The sequence below is a fragment of the Heterodontus francisci genome, chromosome 13, assembly GCF_036365525.1.
Source record: "Heterodontus francisci isolate sHetFra1 chromosome 13, sHetFra1.hap1, whole genome shotgun sequence".
Taxonomy (NCBI): domain Eukaryota; kingdom Metazoa; phylum Chordata; class Chondrichthyes; order Heterodontiformes; family Heterodontidae; genus Heterodontus; species Heterodontus francisci.
Window position 1 is genome coordinate 44,686,396 of NC_090383.1, and position 26,175 is coordinate 44,712,570.

At 46.5% G+C, this 26,175-nt stretch overlaps 1 protein-coding gene across 1 annotated transcript in view; it reads left to right on the forward strand.

Moving 5' to 3' along the window:
- The window catches only part of tmem181 (transmembrane protein 181), a 219,165-nt gene that overhangs the window by 180,856 nt on the left and 12,134 nt on the right, over window positions 1-26,175 (forward strand). Inside the window, exons 12-15 of the mRNA XM_068044745.1 lie at window positions 5,432-5,534; window positions 15,402-15,453; window positions 17,159-17,241; window positions 18,784-18,873. Coding sequence (XP_067900846.1) covers window positions 5,432-5,534; window positions 15,402-15,453; window positions 17,159-17,241; window positions 18,784-18,873 — 328 coding nt within the window. The remainder of the gene's footprint in view (window positions 1-5,431; window positions 5,535-15,401; window positions 15,454-17,158; window positions 17,242-18,783; window positions 18,874-26,175) is intronic.

Sequence of the window (26,175 nt, forward strand, 5' to 3'; positions counted from 1 at the left end):
GAAAGAAATCATGCGATTCCTGGGAATGTGCACTTTCTACCGAAAATTTGTTCCCAACTTCACCTCAGCTGCACCCTTAACCGGCTTGCGAAAGAAAAATGTAAAAGTAGTGTAGTCAGAGTGGTGCCAGCTGGCTTTCTAAAGTTAAAGGCAGTTTTAACAAATGACCCAATATTGGCAGCCCCAAAATATAATAAACCCTTTAAAATAGCTATTGACGCCAGTGATGTCAGAGTGGGAGCAGTCTTACTCCAAGATGATGAATCAGTTCTCGAGAGACCAGTTGGCAATTTCTCAAAAAAAAAACTAAACAAATATCAAAGAAAATATTCCACAATAGAGAAAGAGGCATTAGGACTTCTCCTAGCCCTTGAACATTTTGAAGTTTATGCAAATAACAGACACTGAGAAATACAAATCTATACTTACCAAAACCTCCTCACATTTCTGGAAAAATTCAGTGTTAAAAATGCCAGACTGTTTCGATGGAGACTACTTCTCCAGCCCGTTCAACTTGAAAATTGTACATATAGCTGGAAAGGACATTATAGCTGATGTGCTGTCCAGAATTTAAACCCTGTACGACCAGAGATCTATAAAGAAATCCTGACTGAAAGCCTGAGGAGTGCATGGGACGAATGTGTGCTATCCTATATCCTACTTTCTTTGTTTCTGAAAAAAATTATAAGAAACAACAAAAAATGAAATACCAAGGATTCTTGACTTTTGCGGTGAGGTGTCACGCTCATGAAGGGAACAATGGTGAAATATGAAATGCACTGGAGGAATTATGAAATAAAAGTCAACTGTTGAACTGAACTACGAATGGGCACATTTATGCCAGACGGAAGTGGAGTAGAGGTCAGGTGAGCCCCCCCGGACTGTCAATAAACATGTCCGTTTGATGAAGGTGAAACGCATTATTCACATCTGAATTAGCTTTGGGGAAAACACATTGAAATGTAAAACAGCCCATTCCATGCAAACAACTCCTATCTTCAGCAATGGAGCTAACAAAGACCATTGTAGACAGACTGACTCAGCAGCCAAGATTAAAATAATAGGTAGCACCTATGCATCAGAATGGACCACATTCAAACGCCATCATGGAACAATGGTTCCCATGTCTTGGGATATTGTATGAATCACCCAGGAGTGAGAGCCCTTAGTCACCTGACTGACACCCCAACTTGACAAGTTTCTACCTCAATAGGTATCTCTCTGGAGAGAGAGGGGAGGAACAGCAGAACAACCAGCGAAGGTCTTTTCCAGCAAAACAGCTGTGAGACTGTTCCAGCTAAGGCTGCTGACTGCTACTTTTAACTACTGCAGCAAAGAAATTGTAAGGTGACTTTGGAACTCCCCATCTGCGAAAGTGAACCAGGAATTTCCCCCTCGACTTTGGATAGAGGCTTAATCACAAGGAGCTTTCAACATGTCATCATTTTCAAGACAACAAACATTCTGGCCTGCACTGATGAAAGATTTCCACCCGAACAACTGCTAAAGGTTTTCTTAAAACAACAAACTCTTTTGCCACAATTGAACTCTAACTCCATGCTACCACTCTACTCTCTTTTTGTGTGTTTGTGTGTGTGAGTGGGAGAGGTTGTGAACATTTTTCGGTTATTGTGTAAAAATTAACAGTTATCCTTTTTTTAAACTTGAGAAAACCTGTCATTTGTCTATTTATTTGACCCTTAAAAGCACTCGGGGACTAAAACGCGTCTGCAGTCATCTGAGAGGTAAAAAGTGGAAGTCAGCACACCATTTGTTCCCTATCTGTAACAGTACTCTGTAGATAAGATGCTGTCTGACATCTGTTTTAGCCTCTGGATAGTATATTGATGACATAGGGCTGAATTTTACTGGCCCCTCGATGCCGTGAGTCGCGGTGCAGGGGGTGGTAAAATTCTGCAGAGAGAGGCTCGCCTCAACCCGCAGCGTTGAGAAGGGCCCGCTGCAAATTACTGGCGGCAGGGGGACCTCAGTGTGGCCACCACCCCCAACCCCCCCCCCCGCTCCATGGCAGCGGCACCACAATTAGCATATGGTAAATGGTACTTACCTTTGCTGATTATGCAGCCCGCCACCCCTCCATTGACCCTTCCTGATCTTTCGATGAACGGGCGGCCATCATGTGCCATCCTGTTCATGATTGGAAAAGCCGGCGGGTCCACAGAGGCAGAAGGTAAGTTTCTTTTCAGGGATCTCACTCTGCATTCCTAAAGGGAGGGGGGTGGGATACACAGTGGTCTCACTCTACATTCTTAAAGGGAGGGGGTCTGGGATTACTTGTGGGAAAGCTCTGCTGGCATGAAGGAAGGTACTGTGTACCATCCTTCTGTTAACAGTGTATGCTCTGTGTTTGTTCGTGTTTGTGAGGGAGCAATGGCACGCTAGGCACCCTGTGTGTGAGTTGGGTAGCAGAAAGGGCAGGAGCATTAAGGTTATATGGATGATGGGAGCAATCAATTCAGCTGGTAGGATCTTGATGTGGTAATGCTGTGCCACTGAGTGTTGGCCAAGATGGGCAATGCCATGGCATGCCACATAGTTGATCCAGGAAAGTGGCTGATGTACCCGTCAACACCAATCTCTGCCGTTAGGAACCTTCGAATACATGAAGGGTTCAACTTTATTTATCACATGGAAATAGGTATGGCTCATCCTACATTGTGTGATCCTCTGCTCGTGAGGATCCGTATGCACCAGAGGCAATAGCAACAGGCAGGTGTGATCCACGTAGAGGCCCTTGGTCGTGAGCAGCAGCCCGCATGGGGAGCTCACCATTACGTTTGCCGTGCATCTACAGGCCCCATGTGACATGCCATCGGATGTTAGAGCACCAGTGTCAGAGGCGATTTGCGCATGTAAAGAGGATGGTGACACATCTTTATTCCCTGCTCAAGGATGACCTGCGGCCCATGGGCTCCGGTGGACATAGCATGCTTTTGTTCCTCATTGGCAGCGGTTCTCAAGCCTGACGCCTCTGCAGCTTTTTGGGGGCCCACCAGAGACTTCGTGGGGTCACACAGTCAGCAGTGCACCGCTGCATCAGGGAGGTCACCAATGCCCTACACCGGTGGGCCAGTGAGTATGTCCACTTCAGGACAGACTCTCTCAGCCAGGCCCAGAGGGCCACTGGTTCTGGCACCATTGCCAGAGAACCATTGGTTGTAATGTTCATAGACTGCACTAATGTGGCCATCAGGCCTCCTGCCAGGCTGCCACCTGCAGACGTCACCATTAAAGGAGCCCTTTCAATCTAGGTGGAGTTGGTATGTGATCACCAGAGATGCTTGCTGCGAATGTGTGACCGCTTCTCAGGCAGCTGCCATGACACCTGGGTCTTGCGCCAGTCCCGGCTGCCTCCACTGTTCACTGAACTGGCTCAGATGGAGGGGTGGCTTCTTGGAGATGAGGGCTATCCTTTGAGGACATGGCTTCCGACACCAGTGAGAGACCCCACCACTGCTGCAGAGGAGAGATACAACACCAGCCACTGAGCTACCTGAGCCACCATTGAGCAGGGGATTGGCATGCTGAAAGAGTGCCTCCAAAGCCTGTATGGATAGGGTAATGCCCTGTACTATGGGCCGAAAAGGCCAGCTCCTTTCTTTGCTGCTTTGCACAACTACACACCCAATCGGGGCCAGGCGTGGCATGAGGAGGAGAGACGTCAACAGGATTCCTGCTCGAACTATGAGGATGCTGAGGAACTACAACATGAAAGATGCATGGGAGGGCAGATGGCACCCAGGCTCTGCACGCAGGGCTAGCAGTGAGCTAGGGATGTACGTAAGTGGCTTATCAGACAAAGGTTGTCTGCTCCATAGGAACCGACATGAGCTCTGTAAGCCACATACCACTCTTGGCTCACCTGCTGTGCACCAGTCCACATTTGCAGCATCCCTGTGTAAACCATTAGAGGCAGCAGCTGACTGAGCCAATGTCCATGTCACTGCATCCGTGGAGACGCTCATGGGTAATGGTGGCATGGCAATGATATTCCATACGTTGGCTCTCCTGAAGGGCCAACGGTGCAAAGGTATGTGACATTGGCGCTACATGCTGGCACACATTATTCACACAGAGAAAAGGACATGCATGTTGGTGAGGAATATTTAGTGACACCCGTGCATTCCCATTTGTGTCGGTGTGTTTTCTGTAAACCTCTGTAATACCTTTTATGGTCTACTTAAGGCTCATGTCCTGGAATGTGCAAATTTAAGGTTATTCACCCAGGTGTGGCACGCCTACAAGAAGGAAATGTTACACTTGGGTGGGAGAAGAGGATCGCAACTTCACAGGACACTGGGACACAGCAGGGCAGCAAAGCGGAAAGTGCTGGGGTCACCAGGTCAGGCAGCATATGTGGAGAGAGAAGCAGAGTTAACTTTCAGGTCTGTGAACTTGGACAAGTTAACTCTGCTGCTCTTTCCACAGATGCTGCCTGACCTGCTGGATTTCTGCAGCACTTTCTGCTTTGCTGCCAGATTGACGGCAGCCCCACTCTTTAGCAGTCAGGTAAGTGTTCCTTGACAGCTGGCAGGAAGCAGGTGCTGGGGCGCTTAAAATAGGGCCCCAGCACCTGCTGCCCAACTATCAAAAACTCTCGCTGCGCCGAATGTCCCGCCTCTCCCCACGTAATATGGGGAGGGCGGCTCGGCGCTGTGATTCTAATGAGCCCCCGCCCGTAATATCGCGGGGGCTCTGCGGCGGCCACTAAATGCGGGCGCCCCGCTGAGTTGAAAGGGTGCGGCACCCAAATAAAATTCAGCCCATAAAGTTGATCCCATAAATATTTGAGTTAAAAATTTCAGTGTAGTTGAACTGTTAATAGAATGCATGCTTTTGTGGAATGTTGCGTGCTGATCTACAGCTTTAAACAGACTATCTGTTTATTTATATGCCAGCTCGGCTGAGTTGGTATTAACTTTTCATGAGTCAGGAGCCCTATTGCAGGAGTGCCTAATCTAGGCTGATACTTCAGCACGGGTCCTAGAGTGCTGCATTGCCAGAAGTACTGTCTTTCAGCTGAGACTGTAAACTGAGGCCCTGTGTACCTGTTTGGGAGGGTGCAGAAGATCCCATGACACTATTTGGAGAGTGTGACCAATATTCCCTTCCCCAGCACTACCCAAAACAGGTTAACTGGTTGTTCACTTAGTGTTTACAGAGCTTGGTGTGTAGAAAGCAACTGGCATGTTGACTGATTAACAGTGACTGAAGCTGTAGTTCATTGGTTTTGAAGTGCTTTGGGATATTCTGAGGACGTTATTAGGTGCTGTATAAATGCAAGTTTTTTGTTTCTTGTATAGGGCCATGGAGAATTCAAAAATTTTATTGAAAAGATGTACCTTGTTGTGTCTTGTTATGTGAAGAAAATGTCTTTATTTTCAATTTTATTTTTGTTACTGTTTTGTAGGGAATGAAGATTTTCTTCCTGATAGTGGGTTCCTTGTATATTTTATACCTTGTTTTCCTGATTGTGAGGGCCTGCTCTGAACTGAAAAATATGCCATACTTTGGTAAGGGGAATTTACTGCTGCATGAAACTTCTGCTAAAATATTGACTCATCTGAAATGACAGAGAATAGACTGTTGCATAAGGATGTATTATTACAGCTTTATGTTAAACATGAACCAATATAAAGTTTAATCCATGTTCTCATTAATTTGCATATATCTATAAGCGAACTGTCAAATGTAATTTTACATTGTGATCCTGATTTAACATGCTGGCAATGGCATGGGCCACAATCAGCAAATGTTAGTTGAGATAGAAATTAGTGGGCTGAATTTTAAGAGTGCACCGCAGTTCGTGGCGGCGCACTCTGATGGAGGTGTGCATCCTGCACGGATGCGCCGTCCCTGAGCCCCCGCAATATTACGCGCAGGGGCTGATTTTAATAGAGGGGGCGGCTGCCACGTCCCCGGCAACGGCGTCTGGCACCACCACGCCGGTGCCAGCGCCATTTTTAAAGGGCTTCAAGCCCTTAGAAGTCATTGTAATTTTTAAAGATTATGTGTTAGGAATTTTTACTTAACAATTAATAAAGATATGGAGGCCCTTCCCGAAACCCCCTCCAATGATCATTTCAATGCCTGATATGACCAACACGTGTCTTTTTCCTGACCCGAACTTCCCCCCCACCACCCCCCCCTCGCCCCAACCTTCTGACTTTTGCTCTTGAAACCCTTTCCACCAACCCCACATCCAATAAAAAGTGATTTCCCCGCTCCCCCACCCCTCCCGCCCCGAGAATTTTATTCCTGCCCCCCTCCCCACCAGGTTCTCGCCTTGGAACTCCGTATGGAGTTCTGAAGGCGCACGAAGGACGAACGGTGGCCACAAAATAGGCGTGGGACAGACACTGCCTGCAAGTAGGTCAATTAACATATCATTACTGTACATTTACATATTTAGATGAAGGGCCCACTGCCAGGAGGCGGGGGGGGTGGTGAGGAGGTGGGGCGGGCTGCACCGAGGTCCCCCGCCATCGGTAATATGCCCTTCTCTGTCGCAAGTTGAGACGGGCCTCTTCCCACAGAATTTTACTAGCCCCCCCCAGCTGCGACCCCTGCTGTCAAGGGGCTGGTAAAATTCAGCCCAGTATATGTTTTCCTCCTGTTAGTTGGACATCCCCTTGTTCTCCATTCGTGCGTTAATGGCGGGCAGCCATAAAGGCGGGGCTAAAGTGTGGCGAGTCGAAGAGACTTAGCAGTTGGCAGGAAAAAAGACAGAAGCGCAAGGGGAGAGCCAACTGTGTAACAGCCCCGACAACCAATTTTTTCTGCAGCACCTGTGGAAGAGTCTGTTGCTCTAGTATTGGCCTTTATAGCCACTCCAGGCGCTGCTCCACAAACCACTGACCACCTGCAGGCGCTTACCCATTGTCTCCCGAGACAAGGAGGCCAAAGAAGAAGTTGGACATCCCCTTGTTCTCCATTTGTGCGTTAATGGAAACAATTTTTCACTATTTACCTGCAATAAAGTCCTCTAGTTTCACACAACCCTTTACTGGCTGCTCTAACTCTTGGTGCCACTTCCATTCACCATGTTACTTTTTTTTGTTAATTCATGGGATATGGGCATCGCTGGCTAGTCTAGCATTTATTGCCCATCCCTAATTGCCCTTGAGAAGGTGATGGTGAGCTGCCTTCTTGAACCACTGCAGTCCATGTGGTGTAGATACACCTGCAGTGCTGTTAGGAAGGGATTTCCAGGATTTTGACCCAGCGACATGAAGGGATGGTGATACAGTTCCAAGTCAGGATGGTGTGTGCTTGGAGGGGAACTTGCAAGTGGTGGGGTGTTCCCATGCATTTGCCCTTGTCCTTCCAGGTGGTAGAGTTTGCGTGTTTGGAAGGTGTTGTCTAAGGAGCCTTGGTGCGTTGCTGCAGTGCATCTTGTAGATGGTAAACATTGCTGCCACTGTGCATCGGTGGTGGAGGGAGTGAATGTTTGTGAATGGGGTGCCAGTCAAGCGGGCTGCTTTGTCCTGGATGGTGTCGAGCTTCTTGAGTGTTGCTGGAGCTGCACCCATCCAGGCCAGTGGAGGGTATTCCATCTCCTGACTTATGCCTTGTAGATAGTGGACAGGCTTTGGGGAGTCAGGAGGTGAGTTACTCGCTCCAGGATTCCTAGCCTCTGAACTGCTGTTGTAGCCACGGTATTTATATGGCTACTCCAGTTCAGTTTCTGGTCAATGGTATCCCCCAGGAGGTTGATAGTGGGGGATTTAGTGATTGGAATGTCATTGAATGTCAAGGGGATATGGTCAGATTCTCTCTTGTTGGAAATGGTCATTGCCTGGCACTTGTGTGGTGCGAATGTTACTTGTCACTTATCAGCCCAAGCCTGGATATTGTCCAGGTCTTGCTGCATTTCTACCCCACGAACTGCATCAGTATCTGAGGAGTTGTGAATGGTGCTGAACATGGTGCAATCATCAGCGAACATCCCCACTTCTGACCTTATGATTGAAGGAAGGTCATAGTCATAGAGTCGTACAGCATAGAAACAGGCCCTTTGGCCCACCGCGTCCATGCCGACCATAATGCCTGTCTATACTAATCCCACCTGCCTGCATTAATTCCATATCCCTCTATGCCTTTCTCATTCAAGTACCTGTCCAGATGCCTCTTAAATGTTGCTACTGTTCCTGCCTCCACCACCTCCTCTGGCAGTTTATTCCTGATATCCACTATTCTTTGTGTGAAATATTTACCCCTTTGATCCCCTTTAAACCTCCTCACTCTCACCTTAAATCTATGCCCTCTAGTTTTAGTCACCCCTACCATGGGAAACAGACTCTGACTATCTATCCTATCTATGCCTCTCATAATTTTATATACCTCTATCATGTCCCCTCTCAGCCTCCTTCGCTCCAGGGAAAACAGACCCAGCCTATCCAATCTCTCTTTATAACTTAAGCCCTCCAAACCAGGCAACATCTTGGTGAATCTTTTCTGCACCCTCTCGAGCTTAACCTTTCCTGTAGTGCGGCGACCAGAACTGCACACAGTACTCCAAGTGCAGCCTAACCAACGTTATGTACAACTGTAACATGACGTCCCATCTCTTGTACTCAATACCTCGACCGATGAAGGCAAGCATGCCATACGTCTTCTTCACCACCCTGTCTACCTGTGTTGCCACTTTCAGGGAACTATGTATTTGCACCCCAAGGTGTCTCTGCTCAACAATACTCCCCAGGGCCCTGCCATTCACTGTATATGTCCTGCCCTGGTTTAACTTCCCAAAATGCATCACTTCGCACTTGTTTGCATTAAATTCCATTTGCCAATGCCTTGCCCACTTTCCCAGTTGATCTGTATCCTGTTGTAACCTTCTTCACTGTCCGCTATACCACCACATTTGGTGTCATCTGCAAACTTACTAATCATGCCCCCTACATTTATAGCCAAGTCATTAATATATATATGACAAACAACAGAGGGCCCAGCACCGATCCCTGCGGCATACCACTGGTCACCGGCCTCCAATCTGAAAAACAGCCCTCCACTACCACCCTCTGCCTCCTATCACCAAGCCAATTTTGTATCCAATTGGCTAGCTCACCTTGGATCCCATGTGTTTGAACCTTCCGGACCAGCCTACCATGCGGGACCTTGTCTAAAGTCCATGTAGACAACGGCCATTGCCCTGCCCTCATCAATCCCCTTGGTCATCTCCTCAAAAAACTCAATCAAATTTGTGAGACATGATTTCCCACGCACAAAGCCATGCTGACTATCCCTAATCAGACCTTGCCTTTCCAAATGCATATAAATCCTGTCTCTCAGAATCCCTTCCAATAACTTTCCCGCCACTGATGTAAGGCTCACTGGCCTGTAATTTCCTGGTTTATCCCTGCTGAACTCCTTAAATAAAGGCACAACATTAGCTATCCTCCAGTCTTCTGGTACCACACCCGTGGCTAAAGGTGGTACAAAAATCTTTGCCAGGGCTCCAGCAATCTCCTCCCTTGCTTCCCATAGCATCCAAGGATACACCTGGTCGGGTCCTGGAGATTTATCCACCTTAATGCGCTTCAAAACCTCCAACACCTCCTTTGTAATGTTGATATGCTCCAGGATATCACTGTTCTCTCCCTTGTTACCACACTGATCCTTAAGGGGGCATACTCTCTCCCCAGCTACCCTTTTACTCTTGATATACTGATAGAATCTTTTAGGATTCTCCTTTATCTTATCTGCCAGGGAAATCTCATGGCCCCTTTTCGCCCTTCTAATTTCCTTCTTAAGTGTACTCCTACATCCCCTATACTCCTCGAGGGACTCACTTGATCCCAGCTGCCTATATGGGCGGCGCAGTGGCTAACACCGCAGCCTCACAGCTCCAGCGACCCGGGTTCAATTCTGGGTACTGCCTGTGCGGAGTTTGCAAGTTCTCCCTGTGTCTGCATGGGTTGTCGCCGGGTGCTCCGGTTTCCTCCCACAGCCAAAGACTTGTAGGTTGATAGATAAATTGGCTATTATAAATTGCCCCTAGTATAGGTGGTAGGGGGATGTGGTAGGGGAATATGGGATTAGTGTAGGATTAGTATAAATGGGTGGTTGATGGTCGGCACAGACTCGGTGGGCCGATGGGCCTGTTTCAGTGCTGTATCTCTAAATAATAAAAAAAAATAATAATACCTGACATATGCCTCCTCCTTTATCCTGACCAGACCCTCAATATCCCTCGTCAACCAAGGTTCCCTAAACTTTCCAGCCTTGCCCTTCCATCTAACAGGAACATGTCAGCCCTGAACTCTTCCTATCTCACTTTTAAAAGCCTCCCACTTGCCAGACGTCCCTTTACCTGTAAACAGCCTCTCCCATTCAACTTTTGAGAGTTCCTGTCTGATGCCATCGAAATTAGCCTTCCCCCAATTTAGGACTTCAACCTGAGGACCAGTGCTTTTCCTTAATTATCTTGAAGCTAATAGAGTTATGGTCACTGGTCCTAAAGTGCTCCCCCGCTGACACATCAACCACCTGCCCACCTCATTTCCCAAGAGGAGGTCGAGTGTAGCCCCTTCTCTCGTAGGGCCATCCACATACTGTTTCAGAAAACTATCCTGGACACACTTAACAAATTCTTCCCCATCTGATCCCTTAGCACTAAGGCAGTCCCAGTCAATATTAGGGAAGTTAAAATCACCTACTATTACAACCCTACAATTCCTACACCTATCTGTGATTTCCCTACATATGTGCTCCTCCAATTCCCTTGGACTATTGGGCTGCCTGTAGTATAATCCCATTAAAGTGATCACCCCTTTCTTATATCTAAGTTCTACCCATATGGCCTCGCTGGACGTTCCCCCTGGGATATCCTCTCTACGTACTGCCATGATGTCCTCCCTAATCAATAGCGCAACTCCCCCTCCTCTCTTACCTCCACCTCTGTCACGCCAGAAGCATCGGTACCCCGGAACATTGAGCTGCCAGTCCTGCCCTTCCCTCAACCACATTTCCGTAATAGCTATAATATCACAATCCCATGTACCGATCCCTGCTCTGAGTTCATCTGCCTTACCTGTAAGGCTTCTTGCATTAAAGTAAATGCAGTTTAGCCTACCAGACCTTCCACGCTCCCTGTCCTACCCCTGCCCGGCCTGCCTACTGGACTTGCTTGCTTTAACCTCTACATTTGCCTCAACTATCTCATCAGGGAGACTACTACTTTGGGTCCCACCCCCCTGCCAGACTAGTTTAAACCCTCCCGAGTAGTACTTGCAAGCCTCCCCGCAAGGATATTGGTCCCCTTCCAGTTCAGATGCAACCCGGCTCTCTTGTACAGGTCACCTCTGCACCAGAAGAGATCCCAATGATTAAAGTAGCTGAAGCCTACACCAGCTCTTCAGCCATGCAATCATTTGCCTTATCCTCCTATTCCTACCCTCACTAGCATATGGCACAGGGAGTAATCCTGAGATTACAACCATGGAGGTCCTGCTTTTTAACCTTCTGCCTAACTCCCTGTATTCACTTTGCAGGACCTCATCTCTCTTCCTGCCTATGTCGTTCATACCAATATGGACCATGACCTCTTGCTGCTCACCTTCCCCTTTCAGAATGTCCTACAGCCGCTCTGAGACATCCTTGACCCTAGCACCAGGGAGGCAACGTACCATCCTGGAGTCTCGTTTGCGGCCACAGAAACGCCTATCTGTACCCCTTACAATAGAATCCCCTATCACTATAGCTCTTCCACCCCTTTTCCTCCCCTGCTGTGCAGCAGAGCCCTCCGTGGTGCCACGGATCTGGCTGTTGCTGCTTTTCCCTGAGAGGTCATTCCCCAAAGCGGTATATCTGTTTGATAGGTGGATGGCCTCAGGGGACTCCTGCACTACCTGCCTGCGCCTACTACTCCGTCTGGTGGTCACCCATCCCTTTTCTGCCTGTGCAGCAATTACCTGCGGTGTGACCACCTCGCTACCCTGCTGTCCTTGACTTCCTAAGCATCGCGGATGCTCCACAGTGAATCCACTCGCAGCTCCAGCTCCGTAATGTGGATAGCCAGTAGCTGCAGATGGATACACTTCCTGCACACATGGTCGTCAGGGACACTGGAAGCATCCCTGATTTCCCACATAGCACAGGAGGAGCATATCATGGGGCTAGCTCTCCTGCCATGACTTACCATTAAATTAGTTTAGTTACTCCCTTTAAAAAATACTAATTACACTAGGGGCCTTGTTCTACTCACTACAATCTAAAGTCCTTAATAAGCCACACTGTACTTTTTAAAAAACACTTTCGTAGTATTCACCTTATCACCAGAGGTTTTTTTTTCAACAACAAAAAACTTTTTTCTTACCTGAGATATTTACCCAGCTATTTAGAGCTATTCCCGAACAGCAGTGACTGACCAACCAATCACCTTGCAGCTCTCCCATGATGGCACTGTTTGCTTTTATTTTTCAAAACTCAGGCGTGCTGCCACTGCACATTTTAAACACCGCCGGTCTCACTCAGTCTCCTTCTTCCCTGCTGCTGTTGCTCTTTTTAAACACTGCCTGTCTCACTCAGTCTCGTTCTTTGTCATTGATGAAAGTCATTGATGAAGCAGCTGAAGATGGTTGGGCCTAGGACATTACCCTGAGGAACTCCTGCAGTGATGTCCTGGAGCTGAGATGATTGACCTCCAACAACCGCAACCATCTGCCTTTGCGCTTGGTATGACTCCAACCAACGGAGCGCTTTCCCCCGATTCCTATTGACTCCAGTTTTGCTAGGGCAAATGCTGCCTTGATGTCAAGAGCAGTCATCCTCATCTCACCTCGGGAGTTCAGCTCTTTTGTCCATGTTTGAACCAAGGCTGTAATGAGGTCAGGAGCTGAGTGGCCCTGGCAGAACCCAAACTGAGCGTCATGAGCAGGTTATTGCTAAGCAAGTGCTGCTAGATGGCACTGTCGTGACACCTTCCATCACTTTACTGATGATTGAGAGTAGACTGATGAAGTGGTAATTGGCTGAGTTGGACTTGGCCTGCCTTTTGTGTACAGGACATACCTGGGCAATTTTCCACATTGCAGGGTAGATGCCAGTGATGTAGCTGTACTGGACCAGCTTGGCTAGGGGCGCGGCAAGTTCTGGAGCACAGGTCTTTAGTACTATTTCCGGAATGTTGTCAGGGCCCATAGCTTTTGCAGTATCCAGTCCCTTCAGTCATTTCTTGATATCATGTGGAGTGAATCGAATTGGCTGAAATCTGGCATCTATGATGCTGGAGACTTCAGGAGGAGGCCGAGATGGATCATCCACTCAGCACTTCCGGCTGAAGATTATTGCAAATGCTCTAGCCTTATCCTTTGCACTGATGTGCTGGGCACCCCTGTTATCGAGGATCGGGATATTTGTGGAGCCGCCTCCTCCTGTTAGTTGTTTAATTGTCCACCACCATTCACGACTGGATGTGGCAGGACTGTAGAGCTTAGTTCTGATCCAATGGCTATGGGATTGCTTAGCTCTGTCTATTGCATGCTGCGTATGCAGTTTGGCATGCAAGTAGTCCTGGATTGTAGCTTCACCAGGTTGACTCCTCATTTTGAAGTATGCCCTCCCGCACTCTTCATTGAACCAGGGTTGGTCTCCTGGCTTGATGGTAATGGTAGAGTGGGGGATATGTCGGGCCATGAGGTTACAGATTCTGGTTGAGTACAATCCTGCTGGTGCTGATGGCCCACAGCATGGATGCCCAGTTTTGCATCTGTTCAAAATCTATCCCAATCACTACAGTGGTAGTGCCATATAACACGATGGACGGTATCCTCAATGTGAAGACGGGACTTCGTCTGCACGAGCACTGTGCGGTGGTCACTCCTACCAATACTGTCATGGACAGATGCATCTGCGGCAGGCAGATTGGTGAGGACGAGGTCAAGTATGTTTTTCCCTCTTGTTGGTTCCCTCACCACCTGCCGCAGACCCACTCTAGCAGCTATGTCCTTTAGGACTTGACCAGCTTGGTCAGTAGTGGTGCTACCGAGCCACTCTTGGTGGTGGACATTGAAGTCCCCCACCCAGTGTACGTTCTGCGCCCTTGCCACCATCGGTGTTTCCTCCAAGTGCTGTTCAACATGGAGGAGTACTGATTCATGAGATGAGGGGGTGTGGTAGGTGGTAATCAGCTGGAATTTCCTTGCTCATGTTTGACCTGATGCCATGAGACTTCATGGGGTCCGGAGTCGATGTTGAGGACTCCCAGGGAACTCCCTCCCAACTATATACCACTGTGCCACCATCTCTGCTGGGTCTGTCCTGCCAGTGGGACAGGATATATCCAGGTGATGGTTGTGTCTGGGGTATTGTCTGTTTGGTATGATTCTGTAAGTATGACTGTCAGGCTGTTGCTTGACTAGACTGTAGGACAGCCCTCCCAAATTTGGCACAAGCCCCCAGAGGTTAGTAAGGAGGATTTTGCAGGGTCAACAGGGCTGGGTTTGCCATTGTCGTTTCTGATGCCTAGGTTGATGCCGGGTGGTCTGTTCGGTTTCATTCCTTATTGACTTTTTAGCGGTTAGGTACATGAGTGGCTTGCTAGGCCATTTCAGAGGGCACTTGAGAGTCACCCACATTGCTGTGAGTTTGGAGTCACATGTAGACCAGGCCAGGTAAGGACAGCAGATTTCCTTCCCTAAGGGACATTAATGAACCAGATGGGTTTTTGTGACAATTGACAATGGTTTCTTGGCCATCATTAGACTAGCTTTTTTAAATTTCATATTTTTTCTTTTATTAATTGAATTTAAGTTCCACCTTCTGCCGTGGTGGGATTCACACCCATGTCCCCAGAGGAATACTCTGGGTCTCTGGGTTACTAGTCCAGTGACAATACCAGTACGCCACTGCCTCCCACATTGCTGGCTTGCTGGTGCTGCTGCTCCAAGCTCTGCAGAGAATGTCGGACACGTGCACATGTTCCCCAGTCATGTTCTTTTCCCTGCACCTTCCGTACCCCACCTTACTCGTCTCCACAAGGCACAAGCAGGTGCTGAATCTTTGTACCAGCGGGAGGGGGCACTGGCGCCGCTGAGCGAGAGAGGAGCAGTACTGTGGCACAAATTTCAAGGCGCAAGACTACCGGGCTGTAAGAGCAGTCCCAGGAAACTTTGCACAGCACATGGCAGGTTATAGATTTGACACCCTTGACTAACGCTCATCATGTTCCCTGATTTAGGGTAAAATGTAACTCCACTTTAATCAAGGAAATGTAATTCTGTTGTGGAAGTTTGTGGCTTGCTTTGCTTGTGTTATTGAGTCTTGCATTTTTAAATTCAGTTTCTCTGTTTCATTTTTCTGTTTTAATAAAGTGAAAATACCGTTTGTGCATATTTCAGATGAGTGATTGCCATCTATATGTATGCTTTTTGTTTCAGATCTCCGACTGAAGTTTTTGACTGGGCTAACATTTATTGTGTTGGTAATAAGGTAAGAGAGACATATGGTTCCAAGGGAAGTAAGCCAGCATCTCAGTTAAATGCTGAAGAAATTATAGGGGCTAAATTGGGCTGTGCAGTGCCCATTTTTCAGGTGCTAAGCAGCCTCCTAACGCTTGAAGATGACATCTGAGATGTGACCCCGCACCCGACGGCCTGTCAGGATCGGACCATTAGCGCACATAGTCACCAGCCCTCTTAAACAGGCCATTGGTAACCTCCTTGATGCAATGGTGAGCTCCTGCCTTTGCGCCCCTACACATGTTCCCATGGATCCTTGGAAAGATTTGGATGCGTAGAAGTTTAGTACCATGGTGATCTACAAGGCCACTGGCATAGGATGACCCCCAAATCCCAGAGATCGCAATCTGTACTGCAGCAGTTGTTGATGGTCTCCCTGGAGAGCCAAGGTCTTCACTGACAATGGCGCTCGAACATTTGGAAGAAGCTAATCCGATGACCTGTGGGCCTGCAGGTCGTTGTCGATGCAGAGGCGACCCTGCCTTGGCAACTGCCTTTGACAGTTCTCTCAGCGTAGTTCCTCAACCTTGCTGATGGCTCAGCCTCTGTTCCAGCAGTGTGAGCACCAAACACACCACAGCAGTTTGCTAACCAAATACAGCATCCCCCAAACCCACACTCAACCCTTTCAGAGCCCTGAGGCCCCGAATCCCCTTGCATATCCCCCGAGACCACGAACCTCTGTGCAGAGCACAGAGCCACGCAGTCCGACAACGGCTTCCAAATCCGCATGCCCCTTCCCCAAGCCGCAATGATCGGGCTGCCTCCCCTTCGTGGCAATGTGGCCTCTCGCCTTGGTGCCGCCAGGTTTTAATGGCCATGAACCCGAAGACGTGAGTGCCACCCGCCGTTCACAAAATCTGGGGCCAATCATTAAATCGGAAATAATTATATTTAAATGCATTTTAAAAAGTAGTTCAGCAATTTAAAATAGCTTCCTGTCATGTTGGGCCATCAATGCTGCCATGGTGCTTTCCTGCTATTGGCAAAATTTGGAACTGACATCACAATGCCGGATTTCTGGGACAGTTCCGACGCTATTCTCTGGCCCCCACACCAACTTACCCCTGCATTAAATTCTGCCCAACAATTATTTAAATCAGCAGACAACACAAATTTACCATGCTACCTGCAACGCAGTAAACGGGTGCAGGTTGATTGTGCAAAGTGCCCATTTTCAGGTCTTATCCAATTTAACAGCCCCCACCCCCCGCCATAAGTGTAATTAGCAATTTCTGAATGTAGAGAAACATTAAATTTGAAGGGTCATCGACCTGAAACGTTAATTCTGTTTCTCTGTCCACAGGTGCTGCCAGAACTGCTGAGTATTTCCAGTATTTCCTGTTTTTATTTCAAATTTCCAGCATCTGCAGTATTTTGCTTTTGAAATATTAGAATATGTCTGACCACACTTCTTGAATATTTTTCCTCTTGATATCCTAACTTTTTTAAAAATTAGTTTGATGAAATATTATTATGATCCTTTTCAGAGACTAATTTTAATATGTATTTCCTATCACTGCCATTAACCAGACCTGATATTTTTGCAGCTACACCTTATTTTTCCAGTACTACTTAAAAAATGTAATTGCAATATTTTTCTCCTTCCCTTGTTTATTATTTCAGTCTCTTACTAAAAAAAATCTTAATTTTTACTTAATTTTGTATTTTTTCAGCATTGTAATAGTATACCTGAGGTTTGGAGCAAAGGTCCTGCAAGATAACTTTGTAGCTGAACTTTCAACTCATTATCAGAACTATATCCTTTCGTGTGCTTCAACTTGATTTCTAATGATGACTAATGTTTAGACTGCATTAAAAAAATTTGATTGTGATGTAACACTAGCTAGTGCAGGCCGTATAAAGATGCCAAGCCTGTACAGGTTTAGCATGTGGTGTTCCATTTAGAGAGAGTTAAGTGAAATGGGATAGGGATATAGATATATTTATTCAACCTTAATTAAAAAAGCAGAAACATAGAAAATAGAAGCAGGAGTAGGCCATTTGGCCCGTTGGGCCTGCTGCACCATTCAAAAAAGATCATGGCTGATCGTCTAATTCAGTACCCTGTTCCCGCTTTTTCCCCATATCCCTTGATCCCTTGAAGAAATATATCTATCTCCTTCTTGAATATATTTAATGACTTGGCCTCCACTGCCTTCTGCGGGAGAGAATTCCACAGGTTCACCACCCTCTGAGTGAAGAAATTTCTCCTCATCTCAGTTCTAAATGGCATACCTGGTATCCTGAGACTGCGACCCCTGGTTCTGGACTCCCCAGCCATCGGGAGCATCCTCCCTGCACCTCACCCCTCTAGTCCTGTTAGAATTTTATAGGTTTCCATGAGATTCCCCTCTCATTCTTCTAACCTCTAATGAATATAGGCCTAGTCGACCCAATCTCTCCTCATATGTCAATCCTACCATCCCAGGAATCAGCGTAGTAAATCTTATTTGCACTCCCTCCATGGCAAGAACATCCTTCCTCAGATAAGGAGACCAAAACTGCACACAATACTCCAGATGTGGTCTCACCAAGCCCCTGTAAAACTGCAGTAAGACATCCTTGCTCCTGTACTCACATCCTCTTGCAGTGAAGGCCAACGTACCATTCGCCTTCCTAACTGCTTGCTGCACCTGAATGCTTGCTTTCAGCGACTGGTGGACAAGGACACCCAGGTCTCATTGCACCTCCCCCTTTTCCAATCTGTCACTATTCAGATAATCTGCCTTTCTGTTTTTACAACCAAAGTGGATAACCTCACATTTATCCACGTTATACTGCATCTGCCATGCATTTGCCCACTCGTCCAACTCATCCAAGTCACATTGTAGCCTCTTTGCATCAGCCTCACAGCTCACATTACTCCCCAGCTTTGTGTCGTCTGCAAAGAAGATAAATCCTAAAGGGCAGAGTTCCAGCCTGGAAACTGGGGATAGCTGAGGAGGGGCAGAGGTGGTAGGGAAGGGTCACTTTGATGAGTTCAGACAAATCGTTAACCATCTGTAAGAAAACTTCAGGGAGTAAGCCTTTGCAGGAGGGTTTAATGGGGTATGATTTGTATGCAAACTCAATTACCACCTCCCAGTATTTGGAAAAGGTGGGGGAAAGGTCACGCAAGTGCAGCAATTTTAATTTTTCTGATGTATTCAAGAATATTTCATTATACTTAAAATTGTCTTGTGTCAAACTTTTTGTGTTGAGCCAATGGCTTATTGTCACAGAGTGTTCGACATTTTAATAAGGTTTTTTATAATACTGCAGTTCTATATGTTTGATTCTCTTCCTTTACTAAGGCTACCAGCTGAATTTTTATCTTTCTATGGCCTTCTGAACTTCTACCTGTATACATTGGCGTATGTTTATTCCCCTTCGAAGAATGCCGTGTATGGTATGTGAAGCTTAAAGCATGCTGTGGTGTTTGACTCTGTTTCGGTAGTCTTTGAATGAACATTGCTACAGATGCAGTACTGAGGATTTTTCAAAATACAATGTAAGAAATATGTCCAAATGAAAAGAAAAGCTGTCTATCAGTTGAAGTTAATGATTGGATGGATGAATGGAGTTTTATTAACATGCTAGTGGAAATTTTGTTTTGAGGCTACTTGGGAGTGTGGTTAAGTTTCTGCTACATTGAAAGAAAACTTGAATTTTATACAGCACAATTCATGTGCTCCAAATGTTCAAAAGTGCTTCATAGCCAATTAAATGCTTTTGAAGCTAAATCTCTGTGATAATTTAGGGAAAGACAGCAGCCAATTTGTACACCACAATGTCCCCCCAAACAGCAGTGATATGAAAACCAAACTTAGCTTGTATTTCCTAAAGTTTAGACAATAATTGAGGTGTTTAAAATGATGAAGGGATTCAATAGAGTAGATAGAGAAATTATTTCCTTTGGTGGGGGTACACAGAAGTGGGGCCATAATTTTAATATTAGAGCTAAGTATTCATGACTAAAATTAGGAAGTGCTTTTTCACATGCACAATAGTGGAAATCTAGAACAATCTTTCCCTAAAAAGCTGTCAACACAAGGAAAATTAAAATTTTCAAGACTGAGATCTATAGATTTTTGTTAAAGGGTAGAAAGGGTGTAACTGGATATGGCTTAAAGGAGGGTGAATGAAATTGAGATACAGACCAGCCATAATCTAAATCAGAGAGTCCAGAGATTGCAGACTTGAGAGTGTTTGCGGTCGGAGCAGCTTGGTGGAGAGTTATAAGTAGTGTCATGCAGGCCCCCACATGCCAAGAATGAGGCACTCATATCTCGCCACATGAACATTGATTTTTAAACTGTTACTGGAGTAAAGAAAGAACTTGTTTTTTAAAAAAAAACACCAGACCCTTGACTGGAAAGACATTTGCATAGTAACAGACAGTACTTGGAAAGGACAAAGGGGCCACTCCCTGCTCCAATTTAATCCTCAATGGACTTTTGATTATCAGACGTTGAAGGTGGAGAGGCTAGCATTCCAGGTTAACTGCTAAAATGGCTGAATACACAAACAGATGTGGTCAGACCAATTTAGTCACATGACTAACTGGCTGTTGGAGCTTTTTGAATTTGAACTTGTCACAGAGAATTTGAACTCAGAAAGCTGTTCTGCTCCTGGACTGGCAAAGACCTCTCGTGGCTGGCTTGCCGCCACCTCTCTCCTGTCTGCTCACTTTCTCACCAGTTTTGGAATGCATTGGAGACACAGGAACCCCAAAAGAGAAAAGTCTCCTCCAGTGAACAAGGCTTAAGAAGAATACTGGGCCCCAACAAAAAGCATGAATTACCTACAAAAGGGCTACAGTGAGCTTGAAGTACAGCAACAAAAAACTCTTCTGATATTGCCTCAAACCTCTTTTCTTTCTTCTCTTTTCTGTCTCTATTTGCACGTGCATATCGCGTATGCATGCTAGTGTGGGGCATGGCGTGTATCCATAGGAGTTAACCAAATTAGGGTTTAAGTTTTAATAAATTTCACTTTTCTTCTTTAAACCGAAGAAGGTTTGTTTGTGCTCATTTCTTTGCCTTATAATTGGAAAGCGGTGAACAAGAATTCACCAAGGGAGAGCTCAAAACACGGTGTGTTTAAAAATTAAACCCTGTTACAATAAGACTATGTGAAGGCTGAGAAAGACCCCTAGACACCTTTCTAACCTGGTCGTAACAGAAATTTGGGTGCTAGATTTTACCCACAGACAAACAAGAAAAATTGAAGTGGGAAGCCAAATTGTTCCCAATCAAAAAGAGCAAGATTAATACAGGTTTTCTTGTGGTTGTGTGTGATTGAATACTAACATGTCTGTAACTAAAGCAAGTAGCTCTCCAAGCCAGGCAGAAGTAACTTAGGATAAGTTAAAAGCACTGTCTATGGAACAGTTGAGAAAAATGGCTGAGCAATGTGGGATCACTGTACGTGGCAAGGCTAGCAGGTCTGAACTCCTAAGGCTAGTGACCAACCATTTTTCCCTTGAATCTGAAGAAATGGTAATGGGGTTAGAAGCAGACTCCAGGGTATTGTTAGCAAAGATACAGTTGGAAAAGAGGAAACTTGAATTTGAGGAAAGAGAGAGGAAGAAAAAGAGAGCCTTCCAGAAGGAACGTGAAGAAAAAGAAAGACAGGAGAAAGAATGAGAGAGGCAGGAGAGAGAGAGAGAGAAAGAATATTCCAGAAAGAATGTGAAGAAAGAGAGTTGAAGCGGCTTGAGTTAACTAGGGGCCAACAGAGTAACTCCAGTGAAAGCATGGCCAATACGGAGGAGCAGAATTCAGGGCTGGGGACAAAATTGCTAAAACTCGCGCAATTAATTCCAAAATTCAATGAGGAAAATATGGAAGCTTTTTTTGTGTGTCTTTTGAGAAACTGGCAAGGCAGCTAAAATGGCCAGCTGAGACCTGGTCTCTTTTAATACAAAGCAAGCTAACCGGAAAAGCACATGAGGTTTATTCCTTGTTGCCAGATGAGAGTTCATCAAATTGTGCACTGACCAAAAATGCTATCCTCGGGGCATATAAATTAGTACCCAAAGTGTAACGCGAAAAGTTTAGAACCTGCAAAAAGCAAGCTAATCAAACTTATCTGGAGTTTGAAAGAAGTAAACAGCTGGCTTTTGACCAGTGGCTGAGGGCTGTTAAAATACAGCTCAGCTATGAGACTCTCAAGGAAGTAATTCTGTCAGAGAGATTTAAAAACACTCTCCCACTCTCAATAAAGACCCATGTAGAGGAGCAGTGGGTTCAGGGAGCCCGGCAAGAAGCCACTCTGGCTGATGAGTTTGCTTTAATTTATAAGTCGGTTTCCCAGGGAGAACCTTTTCTAATCACCCCCACAAATCTGAAAAGGAGAAAGGGTGGAAAGGTGATAGAAGCCCAGCTAGTCCTGGGAGAGAAGGGAAAGCAGGAGACACAGGGGGCCCTCCTCCAACCAAAACGGAAGGAGCTGTGTGCAAGAGTGAGACCCAGAGACCTGTATGCTTCCATTGTAATAAGGCAGGGCATTTAAAAGCTGACTGCTGGAAACTAAAGGGGAAACTGTAGGGTTAATCTGGGCACACCCATTCAGTGAAGACAGGGACCTGATGCAAAGCACAGCAGAACAAGCTGTGGCTTTAACTGCAGTAAGAATGCAACCCAGGAAGCTTACTATGGCCAGTGCAGGAAAAATTAATAGGATTCCTGAAGGTTATCAGGGTTTTGTGTTTGAAGGGAAAGTAACCCCATACCCCTCGAGTGGGGCAAGCAAGTCCATAGTGATTCTCAGGGACACAGGGGCCACTAGATCCTTTTTACTGGGAAAAGGCCTGACCTTTCCCCCAGAGAGTGCAGTAGACACCAAAATGGTGGTGAATGGTATTGGAGGGCAGTGTATGCCTGTACCTGTACACTAGGTGCACCTGGAGTGCGGCCTAGTTTCGGGACCGGTGACCGTAGGTATTGTCCCTAGTTAGCCTGTGAATGGGGTTGACCTCGTCGGTAATGATCTGGCAGGGTGCAGGTGGTGGGTCCCCCCCTGTAGTGAAAGAAAGACTGCAGGAGGTCAGAGAGACAGGGCAGTGGCAGGAGATGATTCCCTGCAGTTTCCCTGAATGTGTAGTGGATCAGGCCATGATCAAACCAGCTTGCCCAGAGGAGACTGCATTGACACTGCAGGCAAATGACCATGAGATCTGCCTGTCTGAGCCTTTCTTTGGAAATTTAGGAGACCTAGAGAATGAATTAAATGGATTTTCCCCAGCTGAGGCTCAGCGAGCCGACCCAGTATTGCAAGAGTTAGCACAAGCTGCCCAATCTGAAAGTGAAGCAGAGGAAGTCCCTGACTGCTACTATTTAAAGAATGAGGTACTGATGTGGAAATGGAGTTCTCCTCACAGACCTGAAGGCAAGGAGTGGACAGTAGTTCACCAGTTAGTGGTGCCACAGAGGTAGCCAGAGGTCGTGGTCCATATTGGTACTAACGACATAGGCAGGACAAGAGATGAGGTCCTGCAAAGTGAATATCTGGAGTTAGGCAGAAGGTTAAAAAGCAGGACCTCTAGGGTTGTAATCTCAGGATTACTCCCTGTGCCACGTGTTAGTGAGCGGAGGAATAGGAGGATAAGGCAAATGAATGCGTGACTGAAGAGCTGGTGTAGGCGGGAGGGCTTCAGCTACTTGGATCATTGGGATCTCTTCTGGTGCAGAGGTGACCTGTACAAGAGGGACGGGTTGCATCTGAACTGGAAGGGGACCAATATCCTTGCGGGGAGGTTTGCTAGTACTACTCGGGAGGGTTTAAACTAGTCTGGCAGGGGGGTGGGACCCAAAGTAGTAGTCTCTCCGATGAGATAGTTGAGACAAATGTAGAGGTTAAAGCAAACAAGTCCAGTAGGCAGGCCGGGCAGGGGTAGGACAGGGAGCGTGGAAGGTCTGGTCGGCTAAACTGCATTTACTTTAATGCAAGAAGCCTTACAGGTAAGGCAGATGAACTCAGAGCAGGGATCGGTATATGGGATTGTGATATTATAGCTATTACGGAAACGTGGTTGAGGGATGGGCAGGACTGGCAGCTCAATGTTCCGGGGTACTGATGCTTCTGGCATGACAGAGGTGGAGGTAAGAGAGGAGGGGGACGCACTATTGATTAGGGAGGACATCATGGCAGTACTTAGAGAGGATATCCCAGGGGGGACGTCCAGCGAGGCCATATGGGTAGAACGTAGAAATAAGAAAAGGGTGATCACTTTGATGGGATTATACTATAGGCCCCCGAATATTCAGAGGGAATTGGAGGGGTATATATGTAGGGAAATCACAGATAGGTGTAGGAATTATAGGGTTGTAATAGTAGGTGATTTTAACTTCCCTAATATTGACTGGGACTGTCTTAGTGCTAAGGGATCAGATGGGGAAGAATTTGTTAAGTGTGTCCAGGATAGTTTTCTGAAGCAGTATGTGGATGGTCCTACTACGGAAGGGGCTATACTTGACCGCCTCTTAGGAAATGAGGCGGGACAGGTGGTTGATGTGTCAGCGGGGGAGCACTTTGGGACCAGTGACCTCTATTGGCTTCAAGATAGTTATGGAAAAGGATAGGACTGGTCCTCAAGTTGAAGTCCAAAATTGGGAGAAGGCTAATTTCGATGGCATCAGACAGGAAATCTCAAAAGTTGAATGGGAGAAGCTGTTTACAGGTAAAGGGACGTCTGGCAAGTGGGAGGCTTTTTAAAATGAGATAGGAAGAGTTCAGGGCCGGCATGTTCCTGTTAGATGGAAGGGCAAGGCTGGCAAGTTTAGGGAACTTGGTTGACAAGGGATATTGAGGGTCAGACCAGAACAAAGAAGGAGGCATATGTCAGGTATAGGCAGCTGGGATCAAGCGAGTCCCTCGAGGAGTATAGGGGATGTAGGAGTACACTTAAGGAAATTAGGAGGGCGATAAGGGGCCATGAGATTTCCCTGGCAGATAAGATAAAGGAGAATCCTAAAAGATTCTATAAGTATATTAAGAGTAAAAGGGTAGCTAGGGAGAGAGTAGGTCCCCTTAAGGATCAATGTGGTAATCTATGTGTGGAGCCACAGGAAATGGGTGAGGTCTTAAATGAATACTTCTCGTCTGTATTTACCGTGGAGAAGGTCATGGAAGCTAGTGAGTTCAAGAGAGGGAACAGCGATATCCTGGAGCATATCAACATTACAAAGGAGGAGGTGTTGGAGGTTTTGAAGCGCATTAAGGTGGATAAATCCACAGGGTCTGCCCAGGTGTATCCTAGGATGCTAAGGGAAGCAAGGGAGGAGATTGCTGGAGTCCTGGCAGAGATTTTTGTGCCATCATTAGCCACGGGGGAGGTACCGGAAGACTGGAGGGTAGCTAATGTTGTGCCTTTATTTAAGAAGGGCGGCAGGGATAAGCCAGGGAACTACAGGCCAGTGAGCTTTACATCAGTGGTGGGAAAATTATTGGAAGGGATTCTGAGAGACTGAATTTATATGCATTTGGAAAGGCAAGGTCTGATTAGGGATAAAAACAAGAAATGCTGGAAATACTCAGCAGGTCTAGCAGCATCTATGGAGAGAGAAGCAGAGTTAACATTTCAGGTCAGTGACCCTTCTTCAGAACTGCCAGTTCTGAAGAAGGGTCACTGACCTGAAACGTTAACTCTGCTTCTCTCTCCACAGATTCTGCTTGACCTGCTGTGTATTTCCAGCATTTCTTGTTTTCATTTCAGGTTTCCAGCATCCGCAGTATTTTGCTTTTATTTTAGTGTCTGATTAGGGATAGTCAGCATGGCTTTGTGTGTGGGATATTATGTCTCACAAATTTAACTGAGTTTTTTGAGGAGGTGACCAAGAGGATTGACGAGGGCGGGGCGATAGACGTTGTCTACATGGACTTTAGTAAGGCCTTTGACAATGTCCCACATGGTAGGCGTTACGGAAGGTTCGAACACATGGGATCCAGGGTGAGCTAGCCAATTGGATACAAAATTGGCTTGGTGATAAGAGACAGAGGGTGGTAGTGGAGGGTTGTTTTTTAGGTTGGAGGCCGGTGACCAGTGGTGTGCCGCAGGGATCGGTGCTGGGCCCTCTGTTGTTTGTCATGTAAATTAATGACTTGGATGTGAATGTAGGGGGCATGATTAGTAAGCTTGCAGATGACAACAAAATTGATTGTATAGTGGACAGTGAAGAAAGTTGTCTAAGGTTACAACAGGATATAGATCAACTGGGAAAGTGGGCAAGGGATTGGCAAATGGATTTAACGTAGACAAGTTTTGGTCTCCTTACCTAAAGAAGGATATACTTGCCGTAAAGGGAGTGCAACAAAGGTTCAGCAGACTGGTTTCTGGGGTGGCGGGATTGTCCAGTGAGGGGAGATTTAGGAGACTGGGCCTATATTCTCTAGATTTTAGAAGAATAAGTGGTGATCTCTTTGAAGCCTACAAAGTTCTTACAGGGCTTGACAGGGTGGATGCAGGAAGGATATTTCCCATGGCTGGGGGGGTGGTCCAGAACCAGGGGACACAGTCTCAGAATAAGAGGTAGGCCATTTAGGACTGAGATGAGTAGGAATTTCTTCAGAGGGTGGTGAATCTTTGGAATTATTTACCCCATAGGGCTGTAGAGGCTCAGTCATTGAGTATATTCAAGACAGAAATTGATAGCTTTCTAGATATTAAAGCTATCAAGGGATATGGGGATAGTGTGGTAAAATGGCATTG